This window comes from Kogia breviceps, chromosome 3, assembly GCF_026419965.1.
Source record: "Kogia breviceps isolate mKogBre1 chromosome 3, mKogBre1 haplotype 1, whole genome shotgun sequence".
In the NCBI taxonomy this organism is placed as follows: Eukaryota; Metazoa; Chordata; class Mammalia; order Artiodactyla; family Physeteridae; genus Kogia; species Kogia breviceps.
The window spans coordinates 144,572,575-144,595,446 of NC_081312.1; the positions used below are offsets into that span (position 1 = coordinate 144,572,575).

The 22,872-nt window shown below is 32.3% G+C and overlaps 1 protein-coding gene across 8 annotated transcripts in view; it reads left to right on the forward strand.

Annotated features, from left to right (window-relative positions):
* Positions 1-22,872, forward strand: part of ZNF280D (zinc finger protein 280D) — a 122,669-nt gene that overhangs the window by 22,214 nt on the left and 77,583 nt on the right. For all 8 annotated transcript variants that reach the window (XR_010839803.1, XM_059056222.2, XM_059056218.2 and 5 more), the window contains 6 exons: positions 1,983-2,129; positions 4,484-4,549; positions 4,655-4,794; positions 12,506-12,623; positions 17,328-17,498; positions 17,643-17,752. Coding sequence is in view for 7 of the 8 variants with exons in the window: in XM_059056225.2 (XP_058912208.1) it covers positions 1,983-2,129; positions 4,484-4,549; positions 4,655-4,794; positions 12,506-12,623; positions 17,328-17,498; positions 17,643-17,752 (752 nt within the window). In the remaining variant the exon portion in view is untranslated. The remainder of the gene's footprint in view (positions 1-1,982; positions 2,130-4,483; positions 4,550-4,654; positions 4,795-12,505; positions 12,624-17,327; positions 17,499-17,642; positions 17,753-22,872) is intronic.

Consider the following 22,872-nt stretch of genomic DNA (forward strand, 5'->3'; position numbering starts at 1 on the left):
TCTCAATTCAATTTTCTACACTGTAAAACTTGTCGGGTAGTCTGAAAGTTTATATTTTAATGAACTTTTCTTTGGCCTCCTAGAGACATTCCTCCTGAAGGTACTGTTCTCCTGAATTAGTCTGGACTGGTTGTTCTCTAGGCCTACTGAACTTCTGTTGTTCTGGGACTTTGTATTGTGGTGAATGCCATGTTTTCTTCATCCTGTGTCTTCCTCTTTCTTGATTGAGTCTCATGTTTTGGTGGATTGTATAGTAGCTTCCTGAGAAAGGGTGCCTGGGAAGTAAATCTTGTGTGATGTTGCTGGTCCTTACTCACACTTGATGAAAAGTTTGAATTCTAAATTGAAAAATAATTCTGGTAAGAATTTTAAAAATATTACTTTACTGTCTTTTAGTTTCTTTTCTTATTACTCTTGATCTTTTCTATATGATTAGTTTCTGTTCTTATTACTCTTGATCTTTTCTATATGATCTGTTTCTGCCCCCCAACCCCTACAGACTGAGGATATTCTCTTTATCTTTTTTGTTCTGAAATTTGGTAATTATATGTCTTGTATGTCTTGGTATAACTTTTTTCTTGATTGTTGTACTGAGTATTAGTGGGATCTTTCAACGGAGAGATTTTTGTCTTCTGATGTAGGAAATTTTCTTACATTATTTCTTTGATAACCTATCCCTTGCTTTTTCTCTATTCTATTTCTATAAATTTTATTAGATGAGTGTTGTACCTTTGAAATTGATTTTCTAACAACCTTGTGTTCTCTGTTTTGTTTATATATATACTTGTGTGTGTGTATGTATGTATGTATGTATATATAAATATTTTTTCTTCTCTCTTAGTTCCACCTTTGAGGACATTTTGGTTTTTTTAACTGAATTTTAAAATTTGGCTATCGTATTTTTAGTTCTATTTTTGTTTTTGAACATTACTTTTTTTTTTTTTTTTTTTTTTTTTTTTTTTTTTTTTTTGCGGTACGCGGGCCTCTCACTGTTGTGGCCTCTCCCGTTGCGGAGCACAGGCTCCGGACGCGCAGGCCCAGCGGCCATGGCTCACGGGCCCAGCCGCTCCGCAGCATGTGGGATCCTCCCGGACCCGGGCACGAACCCGTATCCCCTGCATCGGCAGGTGGACTCTCAACCACTGCGCCACCAGGGAAGCCCTGAACATTACTTTTTATAACATCCTTTTTTGTCTCATATCTCTAAAAATGCTAACTATATTTTTTCTAATATTTGTCTTTTTGCATTATCTCTCTTCCTTTGGACTCTTTATCTGTTTTATTGATTTTGGTCTGAAAGACAAGAGGTTTTCCTAAAATTTCTGGTGCTAATTGGTTGTCTATTACTGAGGCACTAAAATGCTTCATAGGAGGTCTGTGCTTGGTCAGAACTTCTAGGATGGTGATATTTACTGTATGTTCTTTGGTCTGTTTCTTCAGGCGAGAAATGTCTAATTTTCCCTGATTGGAATAAGCCTTACTTTGTTCTTTTATTTTAGCCTAGCACCTCATCCCTGCTTTGCTGTGTACCTGGCATTCCTGGATTTGATTCAGTTTTTCTGTTATATCTCCCACCTGTTGCCTCTTATTCTTAGTTTATCTGCCTTTTGTTAGTACATTTTTTTTTTTGGATAATGATTAGGTGCAATCTTTTTTTGTAGATATAATCATATTCTAGGCATATGACTGAAACTGACTTTGTTCCCAAATTTTCTGTCCACTGTAAAGAACTACTATCAACCACCATCCATCTATCTATCTATCTACCTATCTATCATCTCTTTATCTAAATCTTACTAGTTTATGTCTTAGAGAGTGAGCTCTGGGTTTCTCATTGTTGTTACCATGTACTAACTATAAATATCAATTCAGAAATTGCTATTAGGATTATTAAAGTAGATCTTAAATATCATACTATGTATTGCAAAAAATGTATTTTTCTTTTTGAAAATAAGGTTTGCTTCTCTCCTTTTGAAAATTAGATAAATCAAAAATGGCAGAACTCTTTATGGAATGTGAAGAAGAAGAGTTGGAACCATGGCAGAAGAAAGTAAAAGAGGTTGATGATGATGATGATGATGAGCCGATCTTTGTCGGAGAGATATCAAGTTCAAAACCAGCAATTTCAAGTGAGCATTTACTTTTAGTGAAGCCCAGTTTTGTAAGATACTGTTTCTAATAGAAAAACTTGTGAACTGTTTTATAGGTATTTAATTAAGTCCTTGTTCCTTTGTAGGGAGTTAGGGATGAAAGATAGGGTGGGAGATCAGTAAGAATTTCAGAGTCAGGGTTTTGATTGGGGACTTAAGGAAGGAGATAAGAGGTTAAAATATCAGAGGTGAGAAAAAGAAACAGATTAAGATTAGCTGGTGACACTGGAGGTCTTTTCATATTAGAAATCATAATTTTTAGTGGAGCCAGGTAAACCTATTTATCTTTTTGTTCATTTTCTTTTTTCCTCTTTTAAACTCAGAAACAGAAGAGTTTGGAATATTTTACTTAAAATGTCAGAATACACTAAATAAGTTTGGGTTAGTCTCAGATAGGGGTTCTCACATCTAAGCAACTGCCTCATTGAAGTGTCATCTATACATAGCTACAGAATGTATAGGCAGTGAATGATTTCAGTTAGAGTAATTCGATTTGACATTGTTACAATGTTAAAGACAAACTACACTTGTTAAAACATCCACTCAAAAATGTATAGAAGTACAGAGAAATAATGTTCAAATTTCAAGGGAGAAAGAGAAAATAGATCCCTTCTCATTGCATTTACATGTTCATTTGCTTAAGTCAGGAGAATTTACCAAAGAATGTAACCAGCATACTAGTGTTTTCTTACCAAGTTAGTTTGTAGAAGTGTAATTAAGAGACTACTTTTAAATTTTCTGAAGGCCTGGCTCTTCCTTCTGTTGCCTCTAAACTTGGAATGGCATTTTTAGTCAGTTTTATTAGAGGAAGAATAGCTTAACCAATTGAATTCTCAGTAGCATTTTTTTGTGGCAGATTGATAATAACTCCTAGAGGTTCTAAGTGGAATGCCACTTCGATTATAAATTGAACTAGGCATGATGGCATGCTTGTTGTTGATACTGGAACATAATTATATATTCTCTTAATTACTGTTTCTTGCCACTGTGATTATTTTATCCTGGAATATTACCATATTGCAAAATTGTAACTCAAGTTCTCTTATTGAAAACATGACAGTTAAGATTTAAATTGAATTTATATTGATTGTAGATGACTGTTAACAGTATTCAACTGGAATAACATATATTAGTTTTAAAATAATTCTGTCAGAAGGGGATTGACCAGGAAGAATTTCTTTTCTGTACTCTTTGATGCACAATTTAAATGATTTTATTGCTGTTTATGTATAAGCCATAAAATGTTTTAACATATGGAGTATGAGCTAAATGTTTATATACAGTTGCCAGAAAGGAAGGTACAAACTTTTGTAGAATACAAACACCAAAAGGACTTTAGCAATAGTTTTTTGATGGTTTGAGTAAATACTTAATCTTGAATTTCTGAATGAAAATGGGGTCAAGTTGCTTGAGCAGATTTTTCTCCTTTAAGACATCTCTAGTATTTAGGTATAGAGCACTGCATTGCCATTTTCAGAAAACAGTCCTACTTTTGTATGGCCCTTTACTTTATAGAATTATTTTAGGGGAGCTGCTTCCTTTCTACTATGAGGGGAAAAAAGGAAATTTATATAAGGTCTGGTGTTTGTGCTTTTACCTTTTTCTAACCAACAATTTCAGGCAATCCTTACTCTTCTAAATTTTAGTTTGATTACTGAAAAGCCTGTAATTAGGAACTTTAAACTGATCCTGAAAGTCGTATTATGCTCTAACTTCTGGTATAGTGATAAATTTGAAGCCCCTTAAGTTGTAAGATATTCTGGTGATCTCTGTATGTTCATTGCAGTCTGTATTCTCTTATAGTTTCCCTTTCAGGACTCAGTAATGGTGTAGATAATCCAGTGAGATCCTTTATAATGACACTTTAGGGCTTATAAGGGTGTGAATTGGATATGGACATTAGACAGGGTTTGAATTTGAGTAATAGGAACTTGAGTGTATGTATAGCCCTTTCATCACTCAAAGAAAGATATATACTTCAATTATAGTTGTATATGAATATATTTTTAGAAATTTTTTGCCCATTATATGACTGTTTCTTTGCCATGCAGAAGGTTTGACTTATATGTAGTCATATTTATCCATCTTTAACTTCTGGCTTTTGGATTTTGAGTTACAGTTAGAAAGATTGTTCTTATTCTATAAGATAATCAAGATGTATAATCTTATTTCTTTAGTAAATAAAGATATATACGTTTAAAATTGACTATATTCATAAGTCAGTGTTAACTTGTATTCTCCTTATAGGAATCTGTTTGTTTTCAGTGTATGATTTTTATTAATATATATATCATTCAAACAATGAATTTTAAAATAAATGTAATCTTTTATAGATATTTTGAATAGAGTAAACCCCAGCTCATATTCGAGGGGAATAAAGAATGGTGCGCTCAGCCGAGGTACAGTACAGTATTATTGTACTATTTTTGTTTTAAAGTGAAGTATTTTGACATCATTGATTATATCGAAATATATTCAATGTGTTGTGTAATTTTAAAATACAGGTATTACTGCTGCATTCAAGCCTACAAGTCAACACTACACGAACCTAGCGTCAAATCCAGTGCCTGCCTCGCCAGTAAATTTTCATCCTGAATCTAGATCTTCAGATAGTTCTGTTATTGTTCAGCCTTTGTCTAAACCTGTAAGTGTTTCTGAAACTACACAGTCAGCTCAGGGATACATTGGATATTATTTATCAGTATTAACAATGCCTAGTTAAAATTCTGTACTACCATGGGTAATCATCCAATGGAATCATAATCAGCATCAGAAAATGTCACCATCTCTATGATAGCTCAACTGGTACCCAAATAATAACTGTAGTAACAAACTACTCAGCCTGTTTTTAAATCAGGTAATATGCTTAAATTAAATAGGTACAGTATTGAAAACTGTGCTATCAAAACATGAATAAAAGTATAATTAGTAATGAATATTGCATAATGGCAAACTATTTCAGATTGTAAATTGGGCCACATGTTCTTAGTTCTTAATTGGGAAAATTGATAAGAGGCTACTGGAGCTTTTTATTCTGAAAACATACCGTCATAGTTTAGTTAGTTTAAATAACTCTTAACAAAAACTAATAGTTAATATTTATTGAGTTGTTAATATGTATAAGGCTTTGTGCTAAATGCTGTACATGAATTAATCTCATTTAATTCTTAAATGTTCCTACGAAGTAGGCACTATTATTTATCTCTGTTTTATAGTTGAGGAAACTGAGGCTCACAGTGAATTTAAATAATTAAATATTAAATTTAATAATTTAAATAATTCACTCAGGGTCACACAGCTGGCAAAATGATAGATCTGGAATTTCAATCCAGACTAATCCGTAGTTTATTTGTATTTGTATATACATGCATGTGTATTGTACGTAAATGTATACTTCTAAAAAAAATGGAAGCATTGCCTTACTGTGAAAATTTTCAGTGTAGTCTTCAGTCCCCTGGGGTTCCTGTAAGACTGTTTTATAGGTTTTGGATCAACAGTATTGTCACAATAACACAAAGACACTATTTGCTTTTTTCACGGTGTTGACATTTGCACTGATGATGCAAAAGCAGTGGTGGGTAAACTTCTGGTTCCTTAGTATGAATAGTAGATTTTGTATTAGTCACCACCTCGCACTCACAATAAAAATTATTCCAGTCATATTCCGTTCCCTTGATGAAGAATTAAAATGTTATTAATTTTATTAGCTCTCTACCCTTGAATACATGTGTCTTTTAAAATATTTTGTGTGATGAAATGGATGGTGTGCATAAAGTGTTACTGTGTCTGAGGTATGATGATTATCTTGAGGAAAAGCATTAGTGTGATTCAATTGTTAGTGAGATTAAATTGTGAGCTAAACTATGCAGAAGACCATTTTTTACTTGAAAGGATGACTGACAAACCATGGTTTATACTACTATTAACTTAGTGGTTTAAAAACACCTACTTTTATTATCTCACAGATTTTGTGGGTCAGGAGTCAGGTCATATCTTCATAGTCCCTCAAGGCTTCATTTAAGGTGTGGGCTCTGAGCTTGTAGTCTCATCTGAAGCCCAACTGAGGAAGTATCTGCTTCCAAGTTCTCATGGTTATTGGTACCATTCAGTTCCTTAAGGGTTGTCAGATTGAGAGTCTCAGAATTTTAGTGGCTTTTGGCTGGCTCCTTTCCAGGTGGGTCTTTCCAACATGGCTTCTTACTTCCTCAGAGCACACAAGGAAGAGAGAATCCTTAGCAGGATGGCATTACAGCCTTATGTAATGTAATCACATACAAAAAATCATGTACATTCTGTCACTTTTGCTATATTCTGTCAGAAACAAGTCTCATGTTTTGCCCACACTCCAAGAGAGGGAGTCACACAGGACATGAATACCAGGGCGTGGGGATCATGGAAACTACTTTAGAGTCTGTCTGCCACACACAATTCTTCAGTCTTTTCTGTTTGGTAGACAGTTCCTCAAAATTGAACAAAGTGCACCTGTCACTTCAAGGAAAACAACTGGTGGTATTTCTTGCCACCGATGAAATTTGAGCTATCAAGCAAAGTTAGAATTTTGAACAACTTGTATCTGCCATCATGATCTTGACAGCTTCCCAGTACGTAAAGTCTTTTCTGGTGGGTGGCGGTATTAATAAATATGATATTTTGATATTGTGTAATTTTTCAACATTTGAAAGATGTGCGTAATTCAAAGAAACCAATATTTCTAAATAACTAATGTATGATGTAATAAAATCATGCATGGATAAGATTCAAAGTACAAGATAATAGATTTTAATGTAACAAAGTTCAAAAAACTCAGCGATAAGGAGTCAGATTCCACATTGCAACAAACCTTTAAGAAAATACCAACTGTTGAGTTTTGGTATTATATCAAAGAAATATAACCCCATTTATTCTAATTTGCTATTAAAATATTCCCTTTTTCAACTATTAATCTTTATGAAGCCAGATTACATTCTTCAACTGAAACAACATATTTTAACAGAATGAAAGCCAAAGCAGGTGTGAGAGTATAGCAGTTTTTGATTAATCTAGACATTAAAGAGATTTGCAGAAATGTAAAACAGTGCCACTATTTTCACTGATTTTTTGTGTTTGCTAGATAGCCATTTTTTATAAAATGTTATTTATGTTAACTGTAATGGATTTATTATTGTTGTTTAAAATGAAATAAATAAATAAATATTTTAAAAAATTCTCTGTTTTAATCTCTAATATGGTAAATATCAGTAGATATAACCTACCTAAATAAAAATTATTTTGGGTCCTCAGTAATTTTTCAATGTGTAAAGGGGTTCTGAAACCAAGGAGTTAGAGTACTAAAACAAAGAGTTATCCAAAATGTGAAGATTCTTTGCTACTGGAATTGAATTAACTCAGTGGTTTTTTTCATGCTTCATAAGCTATTTGGCATTGGCCTTACAGAAATAGTAAATTTCCCCTAAAATGTTTGTTCTTTTTACAATAAGTGAAACAACTACCAAAGCACCTATAAATTTTCTTGCAAATATTCAATTTCAAAACCACAATTGAATCCAGATATTTTGGGTATGACTAATCCATTTTTCCTTCACTTTATATCATATTACTATGAGATAATCTACATATTTGTTACCACTAAAAATTGATATTTGAGGTGTATCTTTCATAGAAGACTTATTAAATTTAATTTTATTTACATGAAAAGAAAAATATGGCTAAATAAACTCTGCCCCCACTTATATTTTAAAGAGGTCATATATCATAAAAAATAAGAGTATCTTTGGGCAAATACGCCCCCCCCAAATCTTTTCTGTAGTTTTAGCATTCTGAAATAATAATATTGATATGAGCCCTGGACTAATAGTTTAAATAACTTAAGATTGAAGCAAGAGACTTGAATGCTGATTCTGCCTTGTTCTTAACTAAAGCATTGGCAAAACCTCTCTGAGCCTCATTTTCTTCCTTTCTGAAATGAGAGATAATTTTACCCAGACTACTGACTCTCAATCTTGGATCCTAAGATGGTAAGCTACCCAAAATGTAAAGATTCTTTGTTATTAGTGGAATCAAATTAACTTGGTAGGTTTCTCATGCATATTGTAAGCTGTTTGGCATTTGGGAGGATAGAAAACCGGAAAAAGAAACTATTATTTAATTCAGTTTGATAGATAAAAATCTTTCCAACATTGGACCCAGGGAGAAAAAAAATAAAGTGAGGGGTGATATCTTTGGTGTTATAAAAGTTAGAAACTAGAGCTTTTTCTAACTCAAAATGTTTTACTTCTGTGGGCATAGTTTTTCACTATATCAAAACACCTCAATTGATAGTTCCAGATCTTGGGGAGTTTTTAAAAGGCGAAATTTTGTCAGTTGGTCTGGGTGGATGGGTCTTGGAAATAATACATTTAAAAAAGCTCTCCAGGTGATTCTAATGTGCACAGATAAGAATGACATATATTCTGGAATGAGTTAAGGATACTATGTAAGGGAATTATTTACTGTGAATTTTGGAAGCCACTGCTTTTAATAAATTATAGTTTTTCATTTTATGTCATATTTTATGTGTATGTATATATTTACTTTTTCATGTAACATCTCTATACTTCAGTGTCTCTTTCAAATCTGTTTCAGGTAGTGGGGATATATTGTTATTTAAAAAGTCAGTGTGATATAGCTTAAGGGCATAGGCTTTGTAATTTGACCCCACTTCTAATTACAGCTCCGTCAATAAGTGGGGCTGTATTGGGAACCTTGCATAACCACACCTAACCTTAGTTTACCTGCTTAAAAAATGGGGTATAAGGTCTTTATTAGTACTGTTGTGACAACTACTTGATTTAATACATGCAGGGAACCATGAAGTGCAAGTATATTTAAAATATGACTGTGGCTTGTTTTTAAGGTGTGAAGGGTGAGTAACTTCCAGTTCAGAAGTGACTTGCCCAAGGTTTTGTAGCTAAATAAATGTGCGGATTTTCTGGATCCCAGTCTAGCACCCATTCTACCCTTACTATTGTGTTTGACATCTTTCTGAACAGTTTTAGGAGACATTAAAAATTCCATGTTGGATAATTATTTTAACCAGTTACTGGTTTTTTTTAAGTTTTTAAAATTTATTTTTGGCTGCATTGGGTCTTCACTGCTGCATGCGGGCTTTCTCTAGTTGTGGCGAGTGGGGGCTACTCTTCGTTGCGGTGCACAGGCTTCTCCTTGTGGTGGCTTCTCTGGTTGTGGAGCATGGGCTCTAGGCACACAGGCTTCAGTGGTTGCAGCACACGGGCTCAGTAGTCTTGGCTCATGGGCTCTAGAGCTCAGGCTCAGTAGTTGTGGCGCATGGGCTTAGTTGCTTCGCAACATGTGGGATCTTACCAGACCAGGGTTCGAACCCATGTCCCCTGCATTGGCAGGTGGATTCTCATCCACTGCGCCACTAGGGAAGTCTACCAGGTATTGTTGAATAATGTGTGCCTGCTCTCTGAAATTGTGGTGCTTACATTAGCCAGAGTTATTTCCTAGGAAAAGTGTTTAACAGTATTAACTTTGTACTTCTCTTAACTGTTTTAGAAAATGTAGGTGAATATTATCCATTTTTAAAAATTGTAAATATTTGAAGAAAATATCTTGAAGAAAGATTGTGCTTGGTTACTATTAAGTTATATGGCATCACAGATTTTTTTTTTTAATGTTGCATGTTAAGGCTCAAATGCAAATATCTGCCTGTTAGGCTTCAAATTCTTTTGAGTGGCTTGGGTTACTTTGATACCCGTTTCCATAACAACTTCTTTTTTTTTAAACAGCAACAATCATTTACTTAGTCACAGATCTGCAGGGTGTGGTGAGGAAGGCTTATGTCTTCTTTAAGAAAAAATTTTTATTGAGGTGTAGTTGACATACAGCATATTTGTTTCAGATGTACAGCATAATGATTCAATATTTGTATATATTGTGAAATGATCACCACAGTAAGTCTAGTTAAAGTCCGTTACCATACGTCGTTACAGAATTTTTTTCTTGTGATGAGAAATTTTAAGATCTCTCTTAGTAACTTTCACATATGCAGTACAATATTATTAACTTTAGTCACCATGCTGAACTTCAAATCCCCATGATTTATTTACTTTATAACTGGAAGTTTATACACTTTGGCTCCCTTTACCCATATTTTGTTTCTGTAACTTCCTATGGACAAACTCATGTCAATAGAAAAGTTAGTAGTAAACCAAAATTCTTAAAACTTATTTGTCCCTTAATTTATAAGCACAAAATAAGCAAAACCTTCCTGTTTGTATTTTGAAATAATATGTATTTTGTTGGGAAAGTTTAGAAAGACAGAAGTGTACATACTGTATTTTGATCTTTTTCCCCCTTCAAACAGTATAGATTATATCAGTCAGAACCATACTATATACACAGATGCGTATTTCTCTTTTTTCACTGAACATTCTACTAGGAATGTGTCACTGGATATTTCTCAAAAACATTAGTGGTTGCATGGTAATCTTTTAATTTATTTAACCATTTTTCCATTGTTGGACATAAAGATTTTAATTTTTTGCTGTTAAAAATAATTCTCCAATAATCATTTTCACTTCCTTACTATAAATTTTTAAAGTGGAATCGTTGGATGAAAGGATGTGAACTAATATAAAGCCTGTGATAGCTGCTGCCAAAATTTTCATGTGGAAAAGTTATACCTAAATATAGCTTCTATTTTGCCAGTAGTATATGTTATCATTATTTTTTAATTGATAAATTTTAATTTTATTTCAAACTAATTTTAGACTTACAGGAAATGTAATACAATATCCCTAATGCTAACATTTTACTTATCAAAACTAAATTGCAGACCTTATTTGAAGTTTACCAGTTTTTCCATTAATGTCATTTTTCGTTCCCAGCATCCTATTTAGGATCACACCTTAACAGTTTGTTATTTCTTCTTTATCTCCTCATATTTTTCTACAGTTACTTATTCTTTGTCTATTATGACCTTGATACTTTCAAGAGAAGTGGCAATTATTTTGTATTATGTAATTGCCATTGTCTTTATTTGCACTTCTTTGACTAGTAAGTTGGGGAAAAAGTTTTTTGTATGTATTGGTCATTTGTTTTTTGCTTTTGAAGTGCCTCAGTTTATGCCCTTTGCCCATTTTTCTCTTAAAGTGACTTTTTCCCTTTTGATCTTTAAGTCTTGTTAAATCTTAGAGCTTTTGCTTGCTATATATTATGACTCATAGAATGGTCCAAAATCACTGTAATGAGAGCTCACTCTGTACAATGATGGTCTTTTATATACAGAATTGGGATCTATTTTTGTGTGTGTGTATCAGTATATTTAATATATAATAGTTTTGGAATACATATATATCCCTAAATTATATTGACCACATTTTATGATTATTTATATTAATATATGTGTGTGCTAACATATAAATTTATACTATCTTATATTTGACTATATTATGATTCATTTCATACTTTTCACTCTTGATATCTTCCTGTTAACTGGGACCACACTTTCTCCTGATGGAAGGGCTGAAACTTTCCTTGAGCTCTAAGCCCTTCAGGAATGGAGCAGGTGTCCCAGATCATTCCTATAAACAGCTTCCATTCTAAACCCTGGGTGCCTAGGTTTCTTGTTTGTTCACCCTGCTGACCTGGCAGTGTTGTATTTGCCCCAAGAGGTGGGAGATTGCCTGGCCCAGCATGGCTTTCCGTAGGGTGCTGGGAAGAGGGGGGACCCATTCGTTTTCTTTCTTACACTTGGCTTATAAATTTTACCAGTAAAGATGATCCCAAAACTCATATCATGTGATATGTTCATCCTTAACCCTGATGCACCATACTGCAGATTAATTCCCAGTATGTTTGCCCTGATATTTTTATCTGTGGGGTTTATAGAGGTATAGAAGCTTCTAAAATTGTACATATGTCAGAATATTTACATATTTTTTTCCTTGCTTTTACCCAAAGATTTTGGTAAGTTCTATTATTTGCTTTTTGATAGGAATCCTGCATTTTTAGTGACTCTCTGAAGTGTATCAGTCTTACTGATTTAAAATGGGTTTGTATGTTTCTTTTACCTTGAAAAAAATCAGGCTAGAATTTTCCCCCCATTTTAATTGACTAGTCAGGAACAAGCCAGCTCTAAGTAATAGCTTGCTTTCAGTTTTAGTAGATGATAATTTTGGCATAATAGTAATAATTGCCTTTGTGTTTTTTAACTTATTAGTAATGGAGTCATCACAGGTTATCCTTATAATATTAGCATACACTTAAATTTACCTTTATAAAAGCTTATGAAACAAAATAATTATAATTATGTTGAATATATGTAATGTTCTTCCTTTGAAATATTTTAACAGGGCTATGTAATGAAGTCATCACGAGTTGTTTCGAATAATTCTTCAGAGTTACTGTTTGACTTGACCCAGGATACAGGATTACCACTTTACCAAGGAGGACCAACACTTTCTATAGCAGGTTGGTTTTAGCACTTTTTCAAAAAATTAGAAAAAGAAACTTGATGAATATGCGTATGGAATTGACTTTCTGTTTTGAAGTCCATGCCTTCAAGTTAAGTTTTTCACATATTGTAAGGTGTAATGGCACTAATAGTTCTTGAATGCCTTTTTTGGTGGTTTTAAATGAAATCTTATTTACTAATAGAATATTTTATTTCTTCCTGTTAATTAAGTAGGCTAACCAACTTTGACCTTGTTTGCACTTGGCACATGGGCTGAAGAAATCTTTATTTTTATTTTTTTATTTTAATTTTATTGGAGCAGAGTTGATTTACAATGTTGTGTTAGTTTCAGGTGTACAACAAAGTGATGTTATACATATACATATATTCATTCTTTTTTAGATTCTTTTCTCATATAGGTTATCACAGAATACTGAGTAGAGTTCCCTGTGCTATACAGTAGGTCCTTGTTGGTTATCTATCTGATATATAATAGTGTGTGTATGTTCATCCCAAGATCCTGATTTATCCCTCCCCACCACGTTTCCCTTTTGGTAACCATAAGTTTGTTTTCGATATCTGTAAGTCTGTTACTGTTTTGTAAATAAGTTCACTTGTATCATTTTTTAAAATTAGATTCCACATATGAATGATATCATATGATATTTGTTTTTGTCTGATTTCATTTAGTATGATAATCTCTAGGTCCATCCATGTTGCTGCAAATGGCATTATTTCGTTCTTTTTATGACTGAGTAATATTCCATCATATATATGTACCACATCTTCTTTATCCATTCCTCTGTTGATGGACATTTAGGTTGCTTTCATGTCTTGGCTATTGTAAATAGTGCTGTAATGAACATTGAGGTGCATGTATCTTTTCGAAGTATGGTTTTCTCCGGATATATGCCTAGGAGTGGGATTGCTGGATCATATGGTAACTCTATTTTTATTTTTTTAAGGAACCTCCATATTGTTCTCTGTAATGGTTATACCAATTTACATTCCCATCAACAGTGTAGGAGGCTTCCCTTTTCTCCACACCCTCTCCAGCATTCATTGTTTGTAGACTTTTTGATGATGGCCATTCTGACTGGTGTGGGTGATACCTCACTGTAGTTTTGATTTGCATTTCTCTGATAATTAGTGATGTTGAGGATCTTTTCATGTGCTTTTTAGCCATCTGTATGTCTTCTTTGGAAAAATGTCTATTTAGATCTGCCCATTTTTTGAATGGGTTGTTTGTTTTTTTTGACATAGAGCTGCATGAGTTATTTTTATATTTTGGTGATTAATCCCTTGTTGGTTGCTTAGTTTGCAAATATTTTCTCCCATTCTGTGGGTTGTCTTTTTATTTTGTTTATGGTTTCCTTTGCTGTGCAGAAGGTTTTAAATTTAATTAGGTCCCGTTGTTTTGGTTTTTATTTTCATTACTCTAGGAGGTGGATCAAAAAAGGTATTGCTGCAATTTATGTCAAAGAGTGTTCTTTCTGTTTTCCTCTAAGAGTTTTATAGTGTCTGGCCTTACATTTAGGTCTTTGATCCATTTTGAGTTTATTTTTGTGTATGATGTTAGAGAATGTTCTAATTTCATTCTTTTACATGTAGCTGTCCAGTTTTCCCAGCACAGCTTATTGAAGAGTCTGTCTTTTCTCCATTGTATATTCTTGCCTCCTTTGTCATAGATTAATTGACAATAGGTGCGTGGGTTTATTTCTGGGCTTTCTATCCTGTTCCATTGATCTATATTTCTGTTTTTGAGAAAAATCTTAAGGTAATATATGTAAGTTAGAGAAGTCCTCTGATATTTAGGATTAAATACTCTGTTAAAAGGAATATTTATTTGGTTCTATGGCCACTAGTATGGAAAAGTGTATGGTTATAGTTAAATTCTCAATTAGGTTAGTGTGTTTATATTCAATAAACGGTTTAGGTATAAAATATGATTACAGAGTGCTGTTATAAAGTGGCTGCACTAAATTCGTCTATAATAGTCATTGCTCAGTAAATACCTATTGAAGGAGTAATGAAATTTCCCTATTGAAGAAGAGTTACTTTTATTATATACCTTTAACAAAGTTCTTCTTTAACCTAAAATAAATTAGTGTGTTATGAAAGAATTTTATCTAATTGAAAAATTCCTTGTACAGGCAATTATGCTTTGTATACTAGCAATTTTGATATATTTCAGATATTTGACTAAATAGAGATTTGGGGCAATTTTTAGATTATTCACTAATAAATCAGTGTGGAAAATTTACCAAATGCTTCCTGAATTTTTGATAGTAATATCAGTACATAAAATGTTTTTCCATTTAGATAATATTTAGTTGATATTCATTTCTTTGGGTATCACCTACATATTTGTAATAAACTAGTTAGTAAAATAGGTAAGAACCAAAAGAAACAAGGAGAAAAAATAATTGTCTTAAGTCTGGTTTTACAAAACACATGAACTTTATTTATAGAAAAAGTCTGAGTTCTTGAAACTTCTTGGGACTAAGGACAGTGACTCCTGCTCTCCTTCTAAGTTTTTTTCTGCAGAGAAACTTCAGCCTGTAGATTTGAACTGCTATTCTTAAGATTTTTGTAGCCTTTAGCATGTCTTTACACTTCAGTTTTCTCATACTATTAAAATGGAGATTTTATTTTTCTTATTTAATGCATTTATTCTCCAGACCTTCAATCAGCCATTTGTAGATATAATTTTAATTCTTGCTCTACTTTAGTTAGGGCTTTCTGAAACCCAAATAAGGTAAATAAAACGTGAAATGCATTATAAGCTTTAAAGGACTCTACAACAAATATTTGTTATGAATGGTAACAGGTGCAATATGTTCAGTAGTGTTAACTGATCAAGGTCAAGTGATCATGGATATTTGGAGAGAACTGGGTTTGAGTTTGATCTTGAATGAGAATAGGATTTTTACTGGCCGATATAGAGGTGTTGAGTGTGGGAAACAATACAAGCCAAAGACAATAGAGATAAGTTAAAGGGTCAGAAATTAAAACTCTTAAATTCAAAGTAATTTTATTTCTTATGTTAAAAAATACTTATAATAGAAGTCCAATGTACTGTCTAGCCTGTTATATAATCAGAATATTAATCCAAAATACCAGCACTCATTAGCTTTTCAGGTAACCTCAGCATCTCACAAGAATGCTACTGTGATTACACAAAATGTTTCCCGAGTTCCCATAGGATAGCCGTCAGTAATCACATGCTTTGAAGATAGAAAAAAAAGAAATCATTTTTATGTTATCTCAGAGGATGAAACAGAGGATCCAACTATTGTAATACTCTTATTTTCTGGGCATATTTCTCCTTATTAAAAAGCTGATAGGTGAATCTATTACAATAATTTTTTCCCCTCTGAAGTAAGTGAAGATATAAAATATTTTATTAGTAATCATAATAGCTGTTTTTTTTATTATTGAATGCTTTCTGTGTACTAGATGTTGTGTTGGTTGCTTTTAAAAGTAAGTTAAGATATGAAATTTTTTTAGTAATGATAATAGCTTTCATTTATTATTGAATGCCTTCTTTGTACCAAATATTGTGTTCAGTGCTTTAAATACAGTATCTTATTTGATCTTAAAAGCGCTGTGTAAAATAAGGTATTATAACTCTTACTTTGTAAAATAACAAACTGAAGCTCAGAGAAGTTAATTAAATAAGTTAAGAATACATAGCTATCAGTGACAGAGCCTGGATTTGAACTTATCCTGTCTGGATTAAAAGCCTGGAATATTTCTAGTGTATTTACTGCTTCTACTTTTAGTGTACAGTTGGGAGCATTAAAATATGATGTGCAGTTTCAAAATCCTTGTTACCCAGCCTAGTTATAGCCTAAATATCCCCATTTCCTTTGCTAATGCTCTGAATAAGGCTAAAATCCTTTAGCCAAAAGGTTATAGTTTTCAAACTAAGACTTCATTTAGGAATGAAATCCCTGTAAAAACAAAATTTTATGCAGAAGTCTAGTAAATAAAATATAAAAGAAGAGTTTCTCTGTCAGACACACCCAGTGTATTCCCTAAGAGGAGCCCATTAAGCTCTGGGGAAGATAATTTGAAAACCATAGTATAATACTAACTCCTTCTATTATGAACCCTTTCACATGAATCAATGAGGTTTTATCATTCAAGATTAGTAGTTTCCACTTTGTATGTAGGAATAAATGGATGATATAACCTAAAGCCAGGAGTAGACCACCTCCTAGTTAGGTGGACAAAACTAACTTTTCATTAGACATTTTAAGTCATTAAATAAAAAGCTTCTAAAATGTCTCTCTAAATTTTTGGATTTTTTTTTTAAACAAACTCACTCACTTAAGCATCTAACATTAATTCATTTGTGGGAACCCTGGCATATTCTTTGTGCTTTAACTTTTTTTTTTTTTTTTTTTTGCTTGCTCTGCCTTCTTTCATAATAGCTGTTTATATATTTCTTTATTTGAAGTTATATTTAGTATTGTCTTACATAGAAAGGTATTTTATGAATAATTTGAATATATATAGTATGTAATAGATATTTATAGTTTCTTTATATCCCCTAACTTTTGATCACATCAATTTTTGTCATTGTTTATTGTTATTTGTATGATGTGATAATTCAATTATATTACATTTAATTTCACTCCAAAGTATTTTTACTTAGTTATAAGCAATGTTCTAAAGTCTTTAAACATATTTTCTCACTATTTAAATCATTATAGGTATGAATGAAAGTTCATTTTTATCAAAACGTCCTTCTACTTCTGAAGTAAACAGTGTTAATCCAAAAAAGTCTAAACCCAGTGAAGGTGTTTCTGGAACAAATTCCTCAGCTGTATTTTCTTCAGTTAAATCTCTTTCAGTGACATCTCCCCAGGCTATGCCGTCAAAAGGTAAATATGAAATGTGGCATATAAAAAAGAAATTATAGTATTTATATATGAATTATAGAAATTGTAGTACAGACTATCAATAGTGGTTATTGAAGGTTAAAAAGTGATGAATTTTGAATCATATATATTTTGAATTTATTTTAGGTACAAATATCTCATCAAATCAATCTAAAAATGGAACACCTTTTCCAAGAGCTTGTCCAAAGTGCAATATTCATTTCAATCTTTTGGATCCTTTGAAAAATCACATGAAGGTAAAACTTTTTCAAAATTTAATTTTAAAAAGGTTTGAAAATCCCTAAAAATATTGATTGATTTGCAGTAAATAATGATTTGTTCAGATATTTAGATAAGAAATATTCTGATATTGGTGTTTACATATGTTAGGTAAAAGTTTATATTCATGATTGTCTTCATATAAGATTTTAAAATTTCTTCTGAATCATCAAATTTAAAAAAATTAAGTTCATATACATTATAATGTCTTCTTATTGTATTCTAATTTTAAATGAAAATAATGCATTTTTCAGAATATCTTATTTACTAGCTTATGCATAATTGAAACGTCATAAAAATAGGCATTTTAGGGCTTCCCTGGTGGCGCAGTGGTTGAGAGTCCGCCTGCCGATGTAGGGGACGCGGGTTCGTGCCCTGGTCTGGGAAGATCCCACATGCCGCGGAGCAACTAAGCCCGTGAGCCATGGCCGCTGGGCCTGCGCGTCCGGAGCCTGTGCTCCGCAACGGGAGAGGCCACAACAGTGAGAGGCCCACATACCGCAAAACAAAAAAAAAAAACAAAAAAAAACAAACAAACAAACAAAAAAAAAAATAGGCATTTTATTATGTGTTTAAGATTTCATATAAGTTAACAGTTCCTTTAGTTATCTTTTTTGTTCATACTAACATGTGCAAGTCATGTTACACAATGAAAATCTTAGTTTTACTTTAATTTCAGCACTCAGACATAAAGTCCAAATAATGGAGGATTTTATATGAAATAATTGTTTTAACTTAGTCCAGAATATAGTTTGTGTAATTGTTATAAATTAATTTGAGCTTTTTATTGGTATAAGAAGCTCCTGAAATTAGATTTTAAGAAATTTTCAAAGTACAAATGAAATAGGAGGTTTAGGTAACACTTCACTTAAAATATTTTGGTAGATATTACAGTACCCTGCTGTGTCTATGGACAGATAGCGTGTATTCCTCTTCTGTGCCTGGTATAAATGCAAGGAAAGGGGAAAGAGACAAGAAAAAAGGCAGTGTAGATCATATGGAGAAAAGAAGGAAGGAGAAGGATGCAATGGTAAAGATATATCTAAGGAAAAGTTTCAGGGATTGCTCACTGTTTCAGGGATTGACAAATCTTCTTTGAAATTCAGTATTTTACAAAAAAAGTAGAAAAAAATAAAGGAACTTTTAAATTTCAAATATAGTCTCTTTATTTAAAAATAAAACTATTTGGTCTGTGACTACCTCTAGCTCACAGTATGTACTCCCTGATAATTGCACTTTGTGGTTTGTTCTTATATGAGAATTAACCTGTACAGTGCTTTCAGTTTTCCTATTTATGTAATATTTTGATGAGATGCCTGATGTTTTTTCATGTTTTGCATTTTGGACATAGGGAAAAAAGAAAGGGCTAAATTCTTTAGTTATCTTTAGTTATTTGAATAGGTAATAGTCATATGATTCAAAATAGAAAAGTTTACAAAGACATACAAGTAAAAACTCTTATTTCTGTCTCTTATTTACCTGTTTCCCAGTATGACTCTCAAAGAAAATAATTTTTATTAGTTTGTTTTCTATCGTCCCTGGTCTTCTTTCTGCATAAACAGGTGAACACAAGTGCTCTTACTTCTTTTCTGTTTTGTGTACAAGCTGTAGCACATTATATATACTGTACCTGGTGAGACTGGCAATCATTTTCCAAAATGTAGCTTTACTTCCAAAATATAGCATTGTTTGTGATTACTCATATTAGAAACAATCACAATTTCATATAATATTCATATAATAAAACACTATGCAGCATTTTTAAAAAGGATGGAATCTCTAGAATGATGATATGGGAAGATAGCTCTAAGACATATTATTGAACTAAGTTGAATATAATATGAATAATTTATTATATTCCTTTATATCATAAAGAAATCTTAGAGAATAGTCACCAAATCTCAGACAGGGAAGTATAAAATTACGGAGACGTTATGTTCTAGATTATGCATTTTATACATAAATTATAATTTACAATAATAATTTCTATTTTGAAAAAAATAAGATTTTTAGATTATTTATAAATGATTTTTTTGCTTTTATTATAGATAAGTAGATGACTGTACCACAGAAATAATGTTTTCTTTCAATGAAGAATACCTAAAACATAATTCAAATATGCTACAATAATAAGAACAATATACTTACCTGAGACCATGTGAGACTACTAAGCTTTAAATACATTATTTCATTTAATCCTTACAAAATTCTTTGAGATAGACATTATTCTCATTGTTTTATAGCCAGTTAATTGGCGTAACTGGTGTTCAAACTTTTAATGGTAAAAAGCTCAAGTTCTCCCAACTACTTATTATTATTCCCCTTTTGACAAGTGTATGGGCTATTTAACTTGAAGATAGGTACGTTATTTCTTTTTTAGGGAATTTGATATTTGATCTAGCTTATTAATTACATTATTTAGATTTCTATAACTTAACTTATTTTTTTGTTTACTTGCTCTGTCATGGATTGAGAAATACCACATCTCAATCCACATCTTTCACCACCAATATATTTTTTTGGTGTATTGCAATTCTGTTTTAAGATTGTTGCTATTGTTTGTGATACAGATGAATCTCTTTTATAACTGTGTTGTGAATGCATCCTTTAGCATTTTTATAAAATGTCCTTTTTTGTCTTAAAGTTTAATGCCTTTTAGGCTCACAACCCTTGTTTTCTTCTGGTTTCTATTTGCCTAGTGTATTCTTTGTTTAGCATTTTATTTTCAACCCTTCTGAGTGGCTTTAAGTATGCCTCTTGCGTTAAGCAGAAAGTTGTGATCCTATAATGAAAATCTTTTTTGTTTCAGTAGTTGAGTTACATTTACTTATTTTCATAGATGTGATAGGTTTATTTGATCTTGGTTCTGTCACAATTTTTTGCTAAGTCTTTTCTTCCTCTCTTTCTCTCTTTCTTTCTTTCACTATGTGGTTGCTTTACATGTATGTAATTTGGGTTTTTAGGGAAGTTGTATTTTTGTTTTCCTTTTTATCCTTCTAATTTTAATGTTAATATAATTCTAGTAGTCTTCTATTCCTTTGGCTATTCTTTATTATTAAAATTGATTAAAGTAGCATTAAATTTCCTATTCTTAACCCCATCCTTAGCTTCTCTCCTACTGATTTTAGTCAATATTATCTTTCTGAGTGTACTATTTCTCTGTACTATTGAAAATGCTCATACCTGCACTTCTTTATTTGGTAGCTCTAAATTATATTCCTTGATGTACTGCTACCATATGTGAAGCAATCTATGAACTCTCTTGACCTCATATTTATTGTCCTTTTATCTCCTTTCAGTTTTTATTTGTTGATTGTATCCTTTTTCCATTGTCAGGGCATATGACATTTTCATTCAGTTTTCTTAACTTTATTTCCGTATTTGTTTTGATCCTTTTCCACAGTAAATATATTCAGTACTCATCACCAGTCTTTTTGTTATGGTTCCTTTGGTTATCTCTTGTTTGACTAAAGTTCATCCCATAGTAATTTCCTCAGGAAGGGCCTGAGAACAGTATTCTTTGAGTTCCTTCATGTTCAAAACAGTTTGACTATAGTCCATTCATGAAAGACAGTTTGGCCAGATATAAAGTTGGATCCTACTTTGAGGATCTTGTTGGTGTTGCTTTTGTTTTACAATATCTAATGTTGTTGTTAAGAATTTGGGATAAGCTTGAATTATTTTGCCCTTTATAAATGATTTGCTCTTTTTGCCTGGCTGTCCAGAGGATTCTTTATTTTGAAAGACTGATAATTCTACAATGACTTCATGTTGAGAATTTTGGATCAGTCTTCTCTGACATACAGCATATTCTTTCAGCTTGTAAATTTGTGTCTTCCTTTATTTTAGTGCAGTTTTCTTGATTTGTATCTTTAAATTCCATACTATTGTTTTGTTATTTGGGGGGCTGGGTGTTGTCCAGTACTCATTTGTTCATTTGTTCAATGTCCATTGTCTGGCATATTTGTGATTTTTTTCCAAATCCTTTTAATTCTTTCTCTCTTCCCTCTTCTCCTCTCCTCTCCTCTCCCCTCCCCTCCCCTCCCCTTCCCTCTTTCTTTTAATTTACTTGGCTTTTCTCATTTATTTTATTTTCCAACATCTGTTCACCAGTGTACTTTTCTAATTTGTGTTTAGCTATCTGGTTTTATTTTTTTTCCTCTACTTTTACTCTTGATTTTGCCACTCTTTATGTCTTCTTTTTGTCTTGCCATCTCTTCTTGCTTTTTGGTCTTCCAAATATACACAGTTGCTTCATTAAGTTTTTAAAAATTAATAGCAAAAATTTTAGCCCCTATTTTCATTTGCATCTGCTCTAAGCTGTTCTTTAGAGAATTTTACACTTCCTCAATTTATCTTAAAGTATTTTTGTTTAGATGTAAGTTCCTATCATATTGAACAAGTTAAATTTTCTTGGGTTAGTTGTTTTGTACAAAGCTCCTTTTGGGAAGCATAGGTTGCCAGGATAATCTCACAGCCCATTAGCTGGTTTATACAACTTCTTCCTGTAAGTATAACTTGTGTGTCTGATTTTATATGTAGCATTCCTTTTCTGTTTCTCTGTACTGAATGAGGTTTGAGGAATTTCTGCCCTCATTCTTTCTCTAGCTCCTACACTTGGTTTTGCAAACAAAGAACGTAGATTTCCACTTCATGATGTGTATTTCACCTTAGAATGTATGTTTTCCTGACACTTTCTAAGGTCTGTTAACATTGGGTTCTTTTGACTTCTCTGGTCTGCTTCTAGCTGCCTGTCTTCTGCCTGATCTGGCTGCTTTTGGTAGTGCTTTCATATGTTATAGAGTCTGTGGAGTCTATCTGACTTTGAGTTTTAATGAAAACTAAATTTTTGGAATTTGGTTGTTGTGGTTTTTTGGATGTATCTCACAAGGAGAAGGGGAAAATGTTGACTTACGTAGGATGACCATATGGAAAGGTTTTTTTTTACTATTTAAAAATGGTACCCCTTCTTTGCTCTGGAAATCCCATCTAAATTTTTAAGTACTAACAAAGCAACAGAACATGGTATATCTATTGGGAGGAATAAAGATTAGAATGGTGTTTAGATGTTATCTACTGTTTGTCAAATTATAGTATA